General features: G+C 43.5%; 1 protein-coding gene across 6 annotated transcripts in view; it reads right to left on the bottom strand.

Moving 5' to 3' along the window:
• Window positions 1-17974, bottom strand: part of MICAL2 (microtubule associated monooxygenase, calponin and LIM domain containing 2) — a 216382-nt gene that overhangs the window by 21494 nt on the left and 176914 nt on the right. For all 6 annotated transcript variants that reach the window (XM_047690499.1, XM_047690500.1, XM_047690501.1 and 3 more), the window contains 3 exons: window positions 12316-12431; window positions 7648-7740; window positions 4577-4670 (listed from right to left, as the gene is read on the bottom strand). In XM_047690499.1, coding sequence (XP_047546455.1) covers window positions 4577-4670; window positions 7648-7740; window positions 12316-12431 — 303 coding nt within the window. The remainder of the gene's footprint in view (window positions 1-4576; window positions 4671-7647; window positions 7741-12315; window positions 12432-17974) is intronic.

Below are 17974 nucleotides of genomic sequence, written 5' to 3'. Positions count from 1 at the left end.
AAATGGCAACTCCCTACCATCCTCCAGGCCTGAGCCACTCCTGCAACCAGCCAAGGAGATAATTCTGAGAAGGAGGTCAGGATCCCACAGGGTGACTAGTGTACAGCTACCTGGTTCCTGGGAAGGGGCTGGCTTGTTCAGTGCTTGCTATAAAGGCTGCTGAGTGCCCTTGCCTGAGCTCCTGAGCTGTGGCACCATCCACCGTGTGCACAGCTGCCATCTGGGCCCACCAGGTCACAGGGCCATACTCAAGTAGAGGACAACTTGTACCATGCTGCGTTCCCTCTGCTTGCTGGGCAGGGAGTAAAACACTCCCATGCTCTAATGCACTGAATTTCACTGTTCACTTTCAGCATTTCAGCAAACCCATCTAAATTCCTGGCTTGCTTAGCCATCATTTCTGGAATCTTTTTACTCCTGGCCATTTTCTATGAATGGCGTTGGGACTCAAACTCACAAGTGCCTGATTCCAGTACCTGCGTTCTTTTCAGGACACCTCATTGCTACATTACCAAGGAAAGTATCATTTCTGCTCCTCAGCAGCCAGCAAGATGGAAACCACAGAGTGTAAGCCAAACTACTTCCCTCTTCCTGGCTAATTTAGCATTGCAGTTTCTCTCAGCATAACATGTGCTCCTGCTGCCACCTACCGGCAGCCTCATACATTCTGCTATTTCTTTGTAAACTCCATTTTTGCGAAGAAGCCATCTGGCTCTTAGCAAACCTTCCAAACAAACAACAAGCTCAATGCAGACAACCAGCTGGTAAATCTTCCCCCAAAGTTGGTAGAGCTATAAGGGAGAAGTAATTCCCATATACCTCCCTTAGGGACAAATCTTTTCTCCTTCTAAGCTGCTCTCAGTTTCCAAGAGATTTCACCTGCTTCCATGTATTGAAAGAAATCGCAGATTCTGTGATCCACACCATCTAAATTTGGATGGTGGTCTCCTGCAAAACTGGGGAATTCCATGGCCCTAGCACTTAACACTGGCCACCACATCGATATCGATAACAAAGCAGTGGGTAACAGCGCCTTGACCAAGAAGGGTCTAAGAGGCTGGCAAAGCGTGGCTTGTTTTCCTCCTGGAGGGTGGGGCCTGGGGCAATCGTGCTCCTGCACATCCTGGACCATCACTCTGGGCAGCTAGGAGCACCGAGGGAATCCATTCCCTTTTCCAAGGACATCATCCATCCATGACACTTCTCCCTGCCTCCCAACACCCACCCCACAGGACATCATGACTTATCATTCAGGGTGGGTGGTTGGATTTTTGTTTTTCTTTGTTTCCCTTTCCATGATAAAATGGGGAACAACCCTTCCCGGGGGTGGGGGAGTTTATTTCTGACTGTTGGGAAGAAAGAAAGAAGGAATTGTTGTCACGACAATTAGGAGCTCATCAAAGCTTCATTCTGCTCATCAGCCATCATTGCCCTCCATCCCGCACCCCCGCATGTTCCTCTAATTCAATGCCCGCCTAATGAATAACTCCTAGGAACAAAAGAGCCTTTCAGGCTGGCGCACGTAATTATTAGAGGAGCCTTGCATAACTGTCACAGACTACTCATGTTTTCAGGCCTGTCTCTAAATTTGGTTATTCACAACCTTTATAGCTCAATATTATTGCCTAACTGTGATCATTTTCTAATTATCCTAATAATACCTATTAAATAATTCCCATTAAATCACTTGAACCAGAGCAGCACAGGCCAGCTCAAATACAACTTAACCTAATAAGCATTGGTCATTCATTAAGCACCAGGGCAATCTTTTAAAGGGGCTGAATAGAATATTAAACTGCAAAGGAATATTATTATTGCACAAATGTTATTACAAGTTGGAGTGTATTAATTTCGATGCCTGGTTTGCACATCTTCTGTTTGGTTTCCTTAGGGGCCGCTCTCCTTGACTCAACTCTTCCAGGCTCCAGCCCCGCGTTGATCTGCCTCTATCACACAAGGACAATCAAGGGAGGAAAAGGCCCATAAGCTGAACAGGGGAATTAAATTACTAAGGATGTAAAGGGAATGAAGGGAATCCATCTTCTGGCTGGATCGACACACCTTTGAAAACAGAAGCTGGCTTTCTTCAGCTGATAATTCAAAATATCCTTTCTGTACACTTGGGGAAGAGGGAGATTTTCAGAAGCTTGAAAAATCTGGTGTCTAGAATTTAAATTTTAAGCGGTAAAGATTAGCGAGTCAAATCACAGTGCATGTGTGTGCGGATATTTAAGAGTACTTCGTAAAAAAATGGGTATTGGGTGGCATTTGTTGAATGTCTGCAACGTGGAAGACACTCTTGGGAGGCATTCTGCCCACCCAATGCCCTTAATTCTCAAAATGACCCTGTAATGTGAGGGTTATTAGCTCCATTTCTCACGTATGGAATCTGCAGCCTGAGAGGCGAAGCAATTCTCCAAGGGTCACGCAGCCTAAATGCAATGGGGCAGAATTTGCACACAGGGCTCTTGGCCGCCTCTCCCCAGCAAACTGAAATATGCCCCAGCTTTGCTGGCTTATTCTTTCCATTTCTGAGGCTCTCACTGAACCCTGTGGATTCCCAGACACCAGAGCAGAGCCTTCTTGATGGGGAATCTGGCCGTGCTGCCAACAAGGGCAGTTACTGGTACTGAATGTCCCAGCAACAGCTGTAGATGTAGGCAGGGACCTTCACTCCAGGCAAGAAACAGCTATTATTTTGGTCATGAAGTCTACTCCTGATAGGTGGATATGGGTTACCTTTGCCAGGAAAGGTACAGTGTATTTTAGTAAGAAAAGGAACAGAGGCGCCTGGGTGGCTAAGCCTCTGCCTTCAGCTCGGGTCATGATGTCAGGTCCTGGGATTGAGTCGCGCATTGGGTTCCCCGCTCAGTGGGGAGTCTGCCTCTCCCTCTGTTCCTCCCTCACTTGTGCTCTCATTCTCTTTCTCAAATAAATAAATAAATAAATAAAATCTTAAAAAAAAAAAAAAGAAACAAATACTAATCATCTACCCTATGCCAGGGGCTATGCTAGGACTTCCACATAAACCATTTTAGCCAATCCTTACCACAAATCAAAGACACAGGTATGCTGATCACTCCCACCTTACAAACCAGAACCGAGGCTCAGAGGGAGAAAGTCAGACCCCAGCATGTCCCTGCCACGCAGAAACAAGTGAACCACGCAGGTACAGAAGCCCACACCGCGGGGCCCCTCACTTGGCTGAGACCTTGCAAGGCTCTGGGAGCAGCCCTCCCAATTTTGCCCATGGGACTTTGTACAAATTTCAGGCTTCACGAAATCTAGGTCTGCCACTGTTGCTGCCATCACTCGCAAAGAACTGAACTTTTAAGAGAACTGAAATCCCAACCTTCCGCTATGTTGTTGAACAAGTACCATGTTGCTTACGCAATTGCATGCGGAGATGTTTTCAGGGTCTGGTTTTTCACACGTGATATCCAAAATGCAGAAGGCTAAAGACATCACGTTCGAAAACTAAAGAGACAATGACACTCCACCCCACTAACTGTAAGGGTCCCTCCAATTCACTAGCCGTGAACTAGTGCTGGGGTGGCTTCCCAAAATGTAGGCCTCTTTAAGCCATCCCTCACCTCAGAATCCTTGGCTGGCTCCTTGTTCACGGAGGCACTTCACATCTTTTCCCATCTGGCCTTTGCCGGTGCCATTCCCTCTTCCAGAACAATCTCCTCACCTCCTAGTGAAGAGGTGAATTCCTATCCTTCCTGTGGTTTCCTTCACCATGGATCCCCCCCTTCCATGTGCTTAGCCTGAACACCCTTCTCCCCAAGGTCAGTGAGGAAACTTGCGACTATGTTCCCATGTCCCCCTCCCCGAATGCTGTTCCTATCTCTACCCCTGTCCTTCTGTGGTGCAGTCTGTTTATTTACATGTCCGCATCCTTCAATGGACCATGGACCTCTCAAAGGCAGAAACTGGGCTGTGCTCGTCGTTATAGCCCCATTGTCTTCATGTCTCCCACATGGTAGGTCTTCACCAGAGGAATTCTCTTTGGATCCAAGATTCTGAAGCTATTGGTGGAACACTTACCATTTCTTGTACCAGACAAGATACTAATTCATTTTCTTTATTATATATGTATATAGATATAGATATATAATATCTAACATCTTCTTTAATCTTTATATCAGTTCTAAAGGAAACCACAAATATCCCCATTTTAGAGGAGAAAATGAAAGTTTGTAAAGGTTTAGGATGCAACCGGCCCAATGGACATGGCTAGAAAAGGAAGAAATGAGGACTTTGAGTCCAAGTCTGGGTTCTGATTCACTACCAATGTTGTCTGAACACCCCAGTGGTTCTTCTGAATTTCTCATCACCCCTGGATTGCAAAGAACATTCACACAGAGATGAGACGGGCAGGCTGGAAACCCAGGTACAAGGCCCACAGGTTGGCCAGGACCCTAGGAATTTCCAGTGGGACCGTCAGTTTGATATTGGAAACCCAGTGATGCATGTCCGCGTTAATGGTTCCATGGGGTGACGGCATGGCTAGACCGGCACTATTCTCAGACCATGGACGTGGGCCCACAACCACCTCTCCAGGGCTGCCTACCTGCTTCCCCTCTCAGCGCCTTCTCCAGCCTCACGCCTTGGATCTCTGAAGCCCTCTGGCGCTCCTCCACCTCCTCCAGCTGCCTCTGGATGGCCTGCAAAGCCAGGATTGTGTGTCACACAGGGACTCTGAAGGCGCAGTCATGTGGCGGGGTAGGGCGGTGGGGGGGGGGCCTCAGGCTGCTACTTACTTTTTAAGAAGAAGAGGCCCTGTTCTTATGATGTCTCTCCTTGGGTAAGGACCTCTGAATTCCCAAATAACAAGATTTTTTTTTTTAAGATTTTATTTATTTATTTGATAGACAGAGATCCCAAGTAGGCAGAGAGGCAGGCAGAAAGAGAGATGGGGAAGCAGGCTCTCTGGTGAGCAAAGAACCCGATGTGGGGCTCGATTCCAGGACCCTGGGATCATGACCTGAGCCGAAGGCAGAGGTTTTAACCCACTGAGCCACCCAGGTGTCCCCCCAAATAACAAGATCTTGACGTCTCCCTTCTATAGTGTGACGACATAAAGCAAGGAGTCTGTCTAAAAGCTCCATCTGCCCCCATGGAGACATGAGAATGGTCGTCCTTGACCAGGCCAACCACACAGATGTGCCCTTAGGCAGAGGATGCTGGGCTAGGTGGGTGGTTCTCATGGCTCCCAGACTCTTCCGCACCTTTGCCTCTGACGACGGTCAAAGCATATGCAGACAGGCAGCAACTACTCAGAGGATGCGGTTCTGGGGGTAAACACAGAGCATGGTCGCATTCCATTCTGCCAAGAAGAGCCAGCAGATACCTCCTGAGAAGCTGGTCTGGAGCAGAAGACCCCAGGCCAACTCCCGGGGCTTGGTACACCTTGTTCGGCGTGTCCAGCTCCCGTCCTCAGCTATAGATGGTCCCTCTTCTTTCACTGTACCATGGGACTGACACCCAGGGGCCTCTTAATGTGCAAGTGCGCAGCGGCTGTTAGTAGCAGATGATGAACACAAGATCCAGTGAGGGACAACCTCACACCCTCCGTAGACTCACTGTTGGTACCAGTCAAACTTGGGTTTGCATTTATGCTCCCAGTTTCCCTACTGGCTATTTCTCTCTTGTCGGTATTAGGAAGGAAAATGAGGGGAAAGACTTTCCCATATACATTCTGTGCCCCATCGGTTTCCTCCAGTTTCAAACAGCATGCTGCCAGAAGGCGGATCTCACGGCAGAACAGACTTTGCACCTGGCCGAACAGGGACACAGAAGGAGCCAGCAACTGTCTGGGCAGGTAGAAAGTATGCGCTCTCCCTCCTGCACCTCACGGCAGCTGTCCCACCCCCTCTGCTCCTTAACTGCACATCTTCTCGGTCTCCCCTGGATTCAGAGGACAGTCACTGAAGTACCTCCAACTCCATGAAGACAAGCAAGCGGGGGTCAGGCCTGAGGGGCCCCCTGGCTCTCCTCCTCCCAGCTAAGGGGGTTCACATCCCAGGGTTTAATGTAAAATCTGAAATCGATGGGAATTCTAGATAACACCACTGTACTTTCATGCCCTCTGTCTCTCTTTTAAAGACAATTCTGTTGTTATGAATCCATCTCTTGATGGCATGACATAGAATCACTCATGGAAGGGAAACACTTAAATGACTTTATGACCGACCATCATGCATTTATGGCTGTATGGTGGTTACAGACTGAATTGTTTCGTGCCCCCCCCCCCATTCATATAGTGAAGCCCTAACCCCCCAGTGTGACTGTATTTGGAGACAGGGCCTTTAAGGAAGTAATTAAGGTTACGTGAGATCATCGGGGTGGGTCCCCAATGCCACAGGACTGGAGACCTGACAGGAAGATGAAGTGACCTGAGAGACATCTCTCTCTGCAGCTGGGCCCAGAAAGAAGGCAGTGTCTACAGGCCAGGAAGAGAGGCTTCACCAGAGCGCAGTCCTGAAGGCACTTTGATCTTGGGTTTCCAGCCTCCAGAACTATGAGAAATAAATTCCTGTTGTTTAAGCCACATATTCTACGCTCTGTTGTTACGGCAGCTGAGAAGACTAATACAGCGGCCGTTCTTTGGAAGCCAAGGATGAAAATCTTGAAGACTAGAAGGGGCTGCTGTGAGCACTAGCAGATGAGGCTCCCAAAGGCTGTGGTGGTTCTCATCACCACCTGCGGTCCAGAGAGAGCAGGTAAGGAGGGGGAACGCCAGTCTGCCAAGCCACAGCATGAAGACAGCTCATTCTCTCAAATGTTTCAAGGAAAGCTGTTTCAGAAGTTGAGAGGGGACAGAAGGACTTTCTGGGGATTTTCCCTGTCTGTTGGGTGAAAGGGGTGGCTCCCTTGTCAATCACTGTGAAGGGTAAAGGAGGCTGGGTTAAGAGGCTTCCTTCCTCAATGGAACTACATAGCCAGATAAAGGGGGCAACTGCAGGAAGGAATAGAAAGGAACACTGAGTGAATATGAGTGGTCACTCTAAGTCCTTCTGTCCTAAAACCTGCTGTTTGTCAGGGCTAAGTCTGGGGTCCTCAGGGACATGGGGAATGCTTTGACTTTCTGTTTCCTTTGCCTGTCTGTGACAGATGAGGGCAGACCCACTGGGGCAGAAATGTTAGTGCTAACAACCAAGACGGGGAACCTATATATTGAAATGCTAGATGCCTGGGTTTGTGACAAACCCTGGAATAGAGACAGCTCCTAACAACTGTCAGTTCAGCAGAGACACTGGCAGGAAGTCAGGGGAAAGTTGTATCCTCATGGAGGATGAGACCAAGTCCACTGCCAATGCGGCAGTCAGGGGTTGGGATGGTTCCCACAGCCCTGTGTTGGCTGGCATTCCAGGCTCACTTTGTACGACACACATTTGCAGATGGAAAGGCAATTGGGAGTGGGCCAGCTCTACACCTGGGCTCCTCAGGCCCCAAGGTCCCACCAGGGACTGAGTCAGGGCCTTTAGGATGACCACGGATCTGGCCATTCAGAGAAGAGAGGCTGAAATTTCCCACAGCCTATCTCCCCCAGTACAACAGAGACTTCCAAGGGGCTTTCCAAGCCATTTGCCAGGTCCCTGACCCCAGGCTCAGTCACCCAAGTCAAGTTTGTTTTCTGACCTGAGCTTTATGAAGTCTTTTCAATTCTTCTTGCTTAACCAACTGTTTTGTTGCTCTCTCCAGCTTCCTTCTTCTTCTGAGCGTCTTCCTTTCCTACAAAAACCATCAGAGAAGATAAAATGGATGTGAGAGAAATGGGGTTAAAATCTGCCAAATAATGACACAGGCTTCTACTTGCTCCAGCCAAGCTACTGCTTAGCTTCTAGAATGATGACGTCTAGTAGAACTTCTGGCGATGATGGAAATTTCTGTATCTGTGCTAAAATATGCAAGCCCCTAGCCACATGTGGCTACTGGACATTTGAAATGAGCTAGCATAAATAAGAAACTGAATTTTAAACTTCATTTCATTTGCATGCATTCAAGTATAAATTTAAATAGCTACATGTGGCTTGTAGGTGCTCGATTGGGAAACTGGTGTGTATGTTTGGGGTTGGGAATGGTGTCTATGTAGTTACATAGCAGGGCTTTATAGAGAATTGACTTGTTTCAGTTGAGGAAAGGAATAACACAAAAATTATACTCTACGCAGGTGCTACCATAAGGACCAAGAAGGATGAGCCTGAGAGGAAAACACAGACACACTCAAACATAAATACACACACACACAACATGAAAACCATTTAACGACTTTAAACAATCCTCAGGTTAGGTCTACATTGCTTAATTAAATCTGGGAATAGAGGAATATGTCTAAATATTTCTAATATAAATGTTTCTTGGCTTAAATTAGCCATAAGATTGCACCCTTTCCTACTTTATTTTGCTTGTGCAAATATGTCACTGATGTCACTGGATTTTGTGCTTATAAATCCAGAACACTCAAAATCTATTTGAAATAGAAAATAGATAGAAATTGAAAATAGAATGTGAAATAGAAAATAGAATAGAATATTGAAAATAGATGTGGATCTTGGTAGTGTCATTTCAGGTTTGGAAGGTTTGGAAGACCAGAGAAAGAAGAAGAAATGGTATGGCCAGATCCACATATTGGAAAGCAGAGGAGACACTTCTGGTTGCAAAGAGAGCAGAAAATACTGGTGGGGCACTGGGTCCTGGCACCTTGCAAAGCTGACATCAAATCCCAGCCAAGCTGTGTGAGTTTCGGCCTGCCGCACAAATTTCTGAACTTCAGAGAGATGAAAATGATCGAATGCCTACCTTGTAGGGATGTTATAAGAATTAACTGAGAGAATGTGGGTCATTCCCTTCATAGAATACTTGAAAAGGATAGGGGATAAATACGTAAATACCATGATTTTTATTATTAGTGACATGATTATTAGATCATCGTATTATAAATTAGCATGATTATAATGTCCTAAAATCAATTATTTTTCATATACGTGTGCATATATATGATATACACCCACATACATATATATATCGATATACAGATATATAGATACATATATATAGATATATAGATACATATATATAGATATATAGATACATATATGTAGATCTCCTATGTATACAAAGTAAATGTTCAATTTGGGCTAGTTTTACTATCAGTTTGTCTTCTTGGAGCATACTCATCCACTTTCTACATATTAAGATAAAGATTAGAGCATGCTAGAGATTTCTTTTTAATGCTGGCAGAAATAAATATGAAATTAAAATTTTGTTACGGCTAGCCTGGTGTCTGGGCATTCAGTATCTGTGATTGAACTGGATGTTTGCCCATTAAAGGGAGTATAAATCCACAAGGGCAGAATGGACCTAACAGGCGTATTCCAGATAATGCCAGAAGAATCCAGGTCCACGACGGAGATCAGAGATTATGCCTGAAAAGCACATTTGGGCTGCAGGGCCCCGTGGATCCTGGTCATTTAGTCACCCATTCCGTGGATATGGTTGGGGAGACCATCATGTTCCTCAGCTATCAGCCAACTCTGAGGCCTCAGAGTATCTACAGACCGTCAGTGAAAATGTTTATCTTGATGAAATTTCATTTTTCTAGAATTTTCCTTAGGCTCTAGAATCCCAAAGACCTTTTTCATCCTTGAAAGGAAATTCTAGCTCTCAGAACTGAAACTTATTCCATATCATTATCATCTCCATTTCTAGGAGCTAACTTCTAGATTGACTGTCAAACACCCTGAACAGAGGATCTGGGACATTTGGGGGGCAGGAATGGAACCCCACCATTAGACAGCCAGGATCTTTCTGGAAAGGTTAAGGCAGAGGGGCATGGTGGAAACCCTGGTGGTTGTTGCCCAGAGACTGCCTAACTCCATCACAAATATCTCTTGAGCTTCCATTATATTAATTTATATAATAAATCCTAGCACGTCATGAGTGCTACATGGCAGATATTACACAGATTATTTCACATGTATTAGCTCATATATCCCTCGAATTATACTTAAGAAATATAAGGCAATCAAATCTTGGACCAAAATAACTTGCCCAAGATGGCACAATTAGTCATTGGCCAGGAGTTAAGCCCAGGTAGCCTGAATCCGGCAACCACATTTTCAGCTGGTCTACACGGCCTTTCCTAGGCCAAATACTGTGCAGGCACATCAAGGACCCCTGCCTTATAGAAATGTCAAGGTTTCCTCCTAAATTAAGACCATTTAATATAATTTCAAGGGGGGTGGCTTGACAGCACCACACCATGTTAACACTTCAAGCAGCAGAGCTGCCAAACGTTTCCTGCTTTATCAAGAGTTAGCAAACCAGAACCTAGAGGAGGAAAGAAAGCCACTATTGCCTTTTATTAAAAGATGTTGATGTAGAAAAGAAGGATGATTTGTTCACAAATGCTCATCTAGTCTCATGATGAGCTGGGCACGGTCCTTACATCCTCAAGAGTGGCAATGACAGCAGAGAGAGGCAAGGAGAGAGGCTCAGGGCGACAAAGGAAAAAGACAAAGGACAGAGAAAGGGAGAGATCTGGCAGGACCCAGGACAAGTGCCTGCCCCAGTTTCCCAGGTCCACGCCTGGCTTTGGGAGGGGAGAGGGTGGGGAGGACCAAAGCGAAGGGAAGGGGTGGACTGTTCACATCCTGTCTCCAGCTTCCCGAGCAAAGGTTCATTTGAGCTGATGTGAGTTCTGTGCCAAAGGGCTGGAGACACACCTGCAAAGAGAGGAGAAAACCCCTGTTCCTTCAGGGTGGGCCCTTGGGAAGTAGTAAAGAAATAACTTTTGGCCGGCTTCCCTTCCTGTAAGAGTGGTCAGATGCCAGGTGAAGCAGGCAAGCTTTTCCACGCTGCAAGTTTAAGTGCTGACAGGCTCTGTTCTGGGCCAGCAGGAGGACAAGGAGCTACTTGCAAGGCTTGCCCTAGATCTCACAGTCTTGCTATTTGATGTGTTTGGGCTATTCCATTCTCTTCTTCTCCTCGAGTGTTGGAATGGCTGTTAGCATGACTGATGAATGTCTGTATTCATTTGAATAAAGACTTAACTCAAGGTCACTGAAAGGGATGAGAGGGACAGGAAAGAAACCCCAGGAATCAACATAACATACCAAATCCATTTGTGTTGAGTACTGAACTAATCAGAGGTGTCCACGGTTAGAAATGAAAAATGCATATATATTCTTTTTCATTTTGCATTCCCTCCCTCCCTCCATCTTACCCAGTCTCTCCCTCTCCCCCACCACACACACACACACACACACACACACACACACACACACACTCTCTCTCTCTCTCTCTCTCTCTCTCTCTCCCTCTCTCTCTCTCTCATGCCATGTCCCAGCCCCCTCCTGACTTGCTCTAAGCTGAGCCGTGGGGAGCTGGAACCCCTGAGTGACTTGAGATGACGCCAGAAGTTCCTAATGCCAGATATGGAAAAGTTGAGTCTAAGTAAATAAATTTGGTTCTCTCCCCTTCTCCTCAGATCCTCTCTGCTCCAAAAAATAAACACTGTTAGCACAGTGAACTGCTCCTCTGTTCTCCTGGGAAGCATTTTAGGTCCAACCATTCATCCCTCAGTCCCAGTGAAAATGCCCCGGCCCCAGTGGACCAAGAAAACAACAGCGAGGTTGGTCATGGGATGTGTCTTCATGTCTGTGACACACAGATGCCTTTAAAGACACATAACAATGTTTGTGTTTTTAAAATCTGTGGGTATGGAAGTTGCTTAAAGTGTTTTCCAGAAATACGGTCATAAAGCCAAGAGGACAGCCATCTCCCTAGCCAGCACGCAGCTAGACCCTTCCACAGCGGGGACCCTTGGAGTACCCACGTCTGGAAGTAACTGCATGGTTCATTTCATAGTTCTGATTAGAATAAACATAACATTTTCCATGCAATCTGCCTCTAGTGCTTCTTAAATGAAGCTGTGTTCCCCCAGGGAAATATGCATCTGCTTGTTGTAATTTTTTTCGATGGTTTGCTTGTTGGACCACATATTAAACCCACTTTAAGAGCTGCAGTCACCAAATGATTTTAAGTAAATATGTCTGGTTTGTCGTTGTTGTTGTTGTTGTTTTCTGCCGGTTGAAGTTTCTGAGAAAGGCAAGCTTCTAAAAGTTTAGAAAAAAAAAAAAAAAAAGATCATTCTTGGTGTTCCAGGTAAAAAGCGGTTGTTGTCAGATGCAGTGAAACGTGATCCTAATGAAACCACTGCAGCCGGAGTCCACCACAGGTCTGAAACCTGGAGGGTAAATGGCCCCCACAAGCCAAGGCCTTCTTTGGTTAGCCAGGTGTTGTTACCTTTGACCGCAAGGAAGGCTGGGGATGAAACCCTTCATCTGCAGAGGAGGAGTTGCTGGAGGAAGTAGAAGAGGCGGCCCCTGTCACCTGCCCTCGGCTAGGGATGTGTTTGGAACCTGAAATGGGAAGAGAAGAACTCACTGAAATCCCAGTTTCTTTTCCTACCTTGTGCCCCAAAGCTCCTTCTCCATCTCCCTTCTTACCATCATTCCCTTCCTCCCTGCTCTTCCCTCACTGCACCTGCCATGAGCAGGAGGAAGCAGTACCTGAGGGCAACTGAAAATTTGGCCCTCCATGTTAATTACATTTCTGGGTCCCTGCCAAGAGCTTTGCAGCTCTCCTTTCATATTAAAAAAAAAAGGTATTATGCAGAAATCAATTAATTCCTTAAACACCATTTATATGGTGTGTTGCTTAGAACGCATTTGGCGATGAAATCTATTATTAAAACGCTTGTCTGAAGTTAGCTGAGTTACCTAAACGCTCGGGTAAGGTTTGTTCTGCAGAGTAATTGAATGCAAAAAAGTCCGAGCCAGCTCTTAAACAAATCGCCCTTCTGTGGCTCACAGCATCTGGCACCCATTTTTACTACATGACATCTGCTCAGTGTAAAAGAGCTGGCGTCAGAATGTCTGGTCATAGAAAAAAAAAATCCCAAATGTAATCAGAAGCAAAAGGACGCTAAGCCTGAGGTTTTATCACATAGTCTCATGCAACATAAATATTTCATTAATTATGGCTAAACAAATGCCACTTTTATTTTCCCAACTTGCAGATATTATCACATCATCGAAGTGATGATTCAAATGCCAGGAAAGGCAGTTGAAGATAGGGAGGGCTCGACAATGCAGGACCCAGGGGAGAGCTGGAGTCCAGGAGCTCGGCCAACCTCAGAACAAGAGGTAGATGGTTAGAGGCGGCAAAGGGCCCGGGTTCGCTAGAATCTCTTTGTGATCTGGCTGGAGACGGTGTGTGGTAAAGTCCTCCAGGTGCCACAGGAGGCTTTTATTCTTTTCAGCAAGGACATCTGTCCCTGGACTTCCTCCTGATGCAGAGTTAATGAATGATGTCTCGATGAACCTGCGCTGGATACTGACTGTCACAACGCGGGAGGAAGCCACGAAAGGAAATGTACAAATCTTCACTCTGCCGTGAAGCTTATATTCAAATAGAAATAAGTGCTGGGCAGAGAGGGAGAAGGAGAAGCAATTCCATGTGACTCACATTCTCTCCAGTCTGCCTTTTCCTCCCCATAATTTTCAACTATTTACCCCAGTGGGAGAGGCCAAGTTTTAAAAAAGAAGGGTAATTTTAACCTCTGGGAGCACATTTACATATGCTGTTATTCAAAGCAAAATAATGCAAAACATCTATATACAAGCACAGCCTCCCCAGGGAAGGAGTTAACTGTTTTCCACTACAATTTGCCAGATGGGGAAGCTCAGGTGAAGAGAGCATCAGAGGACAGCATAGTAGTGGAAGGGGGCACCGCTGGTGGTGAGCTCAGATTGTCCTCCAACTCCAGCTACTGGGTTACTATTGAGTAATGTAGTCACAGAGTGTTCACTTCTTAGTGTGTGAGCTTGAGGAGCTGACTTCAATTTCCTGAGTTTTTGGAGCTCACAACTTCTGACTTGCAGTACTATAGTAAAAGAATAAAGGTAATCGATGGAAAGAGCCTACCACAGTGCCTGGTTCATTGAAGAGGTGTAAATAAATCTTGTCATCAACAGTAGCAGTAGCAACTGCCTCATTGTTCATTGACCCAAATCAACAATACTGTAACATTAGCAACACTGCCTAATTAGCCTTCATTGTACAGAGAAGTATAGTGACCTAAAGTAGAAACTTCCAGAAATGAATATAATGGTTCCACTGAATCTTATTTTGAAATCGAGAAGAAAATATTTCCAAATATACTGCATTTCTTAAACTTCTGGCCAACATTATATATAGTTACCTCTGAATCTCTCCCCGGTTTACTCTTTTCCATCACAGAACCATCGATTCCAGAAATTTACTTTTCAGTTGCAAGGTTAAAAAAGACTTGGCAGCATTGTTTCACTCTGGCTATGATGGAGTGACTGATTCTGGGATTGATCTCCCACCGCAAAGCACTAGAAATCAGGACAAAATATACCATGCAGCTGTTCCCAGAGATTAGACAACAGGCAGTGCAGAACTGTGATAAAGGTAAGAAGAGAACCAAATGAAGTCCTATAATCACACTAGCTTCCTCTCTAGAGACACTTTCCAGGCCACAGTGTAGATAGGAGGAACCTAAACAATGTACCAGGTTCACTGAGTTGAAAAGACAGAGATCAGGGTTTGGGTGAGTGGAGGCAGCTGGAATGTTCGGGGAGGGGGTAGAGGAGAGAGCTATGCAGAAAAAGCACGTCAGGAATAAGCACAGAAGTCCCCTTGAGTCTATTGCTTAATAGTAAAGTTTAGATGCATAGAGTGTAACTACATGACGCTGGGCCTATTACTGTTGGGAAGTTATAGGCTAAATAACCTCTAAAGCTTTTCAGAGGATTGAGAAATCCTCAAGTTCCACCCAGCTAGGGTAGAACAAACTTTGCGGGCATTAGAATAGAGGCCACAGAAGAGTCATACTTTACTAATAAGGATAAAGTAGCCCTAGGGTAAAGGTTATTATAAACTGCCCCAAATAAGTTTAAAAACAACCTTGAAAGAAACAAATTGATCTTCAAATTACCTTATTGTCTGACAAACATTTTTACTGTTTACATACCATTCTTTAAATGAAGAAACAAAGTCTAGACACCCTACAATGTAATAGTCACCAAACCTAGCAGCCAGAAAGCAACTACTAGATATGCAAAAGAGCAGGACAATGAACTCATCATCAAGAGAAAAATCAGTTAATAAAAGCAGACCCAGAGATAATGAAATTAGCAGACAAGGATTTGAAAATAACTATTATAAATGTGCTCAAAAACATAAAAAGACACTATGAACAGAATGAGCAGGTAAAAAATATAGAAAAAGAACCAAATGGAACATATAAATATGGAAAATACAAAATCTGAAATGAAAATTTCACTGGGTCAGCTTAATAGTAGATTAAACATTAGAGAGAAAAATAGACTGTGAAATTAAATAACAGCAATAGAGATAATCCAAAATGAAACACAGAGGGGGAAAAAAGACTGAAAAACTGAACAGAACTTCAGTGATCTGTGGGATAACATGAGGTGGTCTAAAATACATAAGATTGGGGGCGCCTGAGTGGCTCAGTGGGTTAAGCCGCTGCCTTCGGCTCAGGTCATGATCCCAGGTCCTGGGTTCGAGCCCCGCATCGGGCTTTCTGCTCAGCAGGGAGCCTGCTTCCTCCTCTCTCTCTGCCTGCCTCTCTGCTTACTTGTGATTTCTCTCTGTCAAATAAATAAATAAAATCTTTAAAAAAAAATAAATAAAATACATAAGATTGGAGTGCCAGAAGGATAGCAGGAGATAGAAAAAGTCATTGATGTAATATTGTTGAAAATCACACAAATTTAATGAAAATCGTAAATTCACAGTTCCAAGAAGCTCAATAAACCACAAACAGGGTAAACATAAGGAAAATCATAGCAAGGCTCATGATAATAAACCAGACAGAGAAATAAAATCTTAAAACCAGACAAAGAAAAATGATATATTACATACAGAGAAACAAAGATAAGAATGTGCATATAGACATCTCATCAGAACCTAAATAAGCCAAGGGATTGAAACATCATTAAAATGCTAAAAGAGGGGCACCTGGGTGGCTCAGTGGGTTAAAGCCTCTGCCTTCGGCTCAGGTCATGATCTCAGGGTCCTGGGACCGAGCCCTGCATCAGGCTCTCTGCTCAGTAGAGAGCCTGCTTCCTCCTCTCTCTCTCTCTCTGCCTGCCTCTCTGCCTACATGTGATCTCTGTCTGTCAAATAAATAAATAAAATCTTTTAAAAATAAAATAAAATAAAATGCTAAAAGAAAAGTCTGTCAGATTATAATTCTATGTCCAGTGAATGATTCATTTAAAATGAGGGAAAAAATTAAGCCTTTAGGATAATTTGTTCTTAGCAGACATACATAAGAAAAATGTAAAAAGAAGTTCTAAAGCAGAAGGAATATAACACATGGAATGAAGAGCTCCAGAAAGAGTAATATAAAATAATTTCCCTTTTGGTTTTTAACTTCTTTAAAAGATAATCAACTATTTAATGTAGGATAGTGTGAAATAATAAGAAATATATAATTTGGTCTCTGTCCCTCATTCCCACCAATATTTGGTCTTTGATTCCACTTCCTGACACAGAGCTCCTGAAATGCTTATCATTCTGAGTGAAGAGTTTCCAAGTCCCCTGACTGCCAACAAGCTGAGAACAACCAGAGAAAATACATCCTTTTCTGGAGCACGTTGAATATTTACTAAATTGGTGCTATGCCAAACCATAAGGAAACAACTGAAGTCATACATAGTATGTCTTCTGACAATAGTGAGATTAAGCTGAAAATCAACAATATAAAATATAACTAGAAAATCTCAAAATCGTTAGAAATTATGTAATACTTTTCTGAAAACCAATAAAAGTAAATTGAAGCAGATGGGATAAGAATATGTCACAACAACATAACTAGAGTGTAGCTAAAGTAGTGACTTGACGGAAATTTAGAGCTTTCTGTGTAGACACTGTGCAAAAGAAAAGTTGAGAATCACTGTCATAAGATCTATTTTAAGAAGCTAGAAAAAGAACCAGCAATGAACCTAAGAATCTAAAAGGAAGAAAATAATCAAGATAAGAACAGATTATGAGAGACAATAAAAACAAAACAGAAATAAAATGGAAAATTAACAAAGCAAAAATATGGTTCTTCAAAATATATAACATTGATGACTTCTAAGAAGAATGATTAAGAAAAAAGAGAAAGAAAACACAAATCCCCAATATTGAGGATGAACAGTCCTCTGGAGTATTCAGGACTCTATTATACAAACTATCTAAAGTTGAAAATTTGGATAAAATGGACAAATTCATTGAAAAACATGACTTACCAGAACTGACATAAGAAGAAATAGAAAATCTGAATACTTACGTATCTATTAAAGAAATCGAGTCCACAATTAAAAACCATCCTACAAAGAAAATACTAGGCTAGATGACTTCGTTTATGTTCAAATGTTTAAAAACCAAATAACACCAGTGTTAAAACAAATAAACATACAAACCCTCTTCCAGAGAATAGGAAAAGATGGAACACATCTTAACTTGTATTACAAGGCTAGCATAAGTTTGAATCCAAAACCTGACACAGATATTGCAAGAAGGAAAATTTCAGACCAGTAACTCTCATAAACATAACTGCAGAACTACTAAAAACAATTAGCAAATCCAATATAGTGACAAATAAAAAGATGATACACTATGATCAAGTTGGGTTTACTCCAAGAACACAATAATATCATAACATTTTCAAACCTCTATTAAAAAAAAATCAATGTAATTCAGTACATTTTTTATTAAAGTAAAAAAATGATTATCTCAATAGATTTTAAAAAACATTTGATTAAATTTACCATTACTCATGATAAAAAGTCAGAGTAAGCTAAGAATAGAAGGAATCTTCTTTAGTATAATAGAGAGTACCTATCTTAAAAACTTACAGCAA

The sequence above is a fragment of the Lutra lutra genome, chromosome 10 (assembly GCF_902655055.1).
Source record: "Lutra lutra chromosome 10, mLutLut1.2, whole genome shotgun sequence".
Taxonomy (NCBI): domain Eukaryota; kingdom Metazoa; phylum Chordata; class Mammalia; order Carnivora; family Mustelidae; genus Lutra; species Lutra lutra.
Note: the sequence above shows the minus strand (reverse complement) of the source record. Positions and strands in the feature narration are given on the sequence as shown.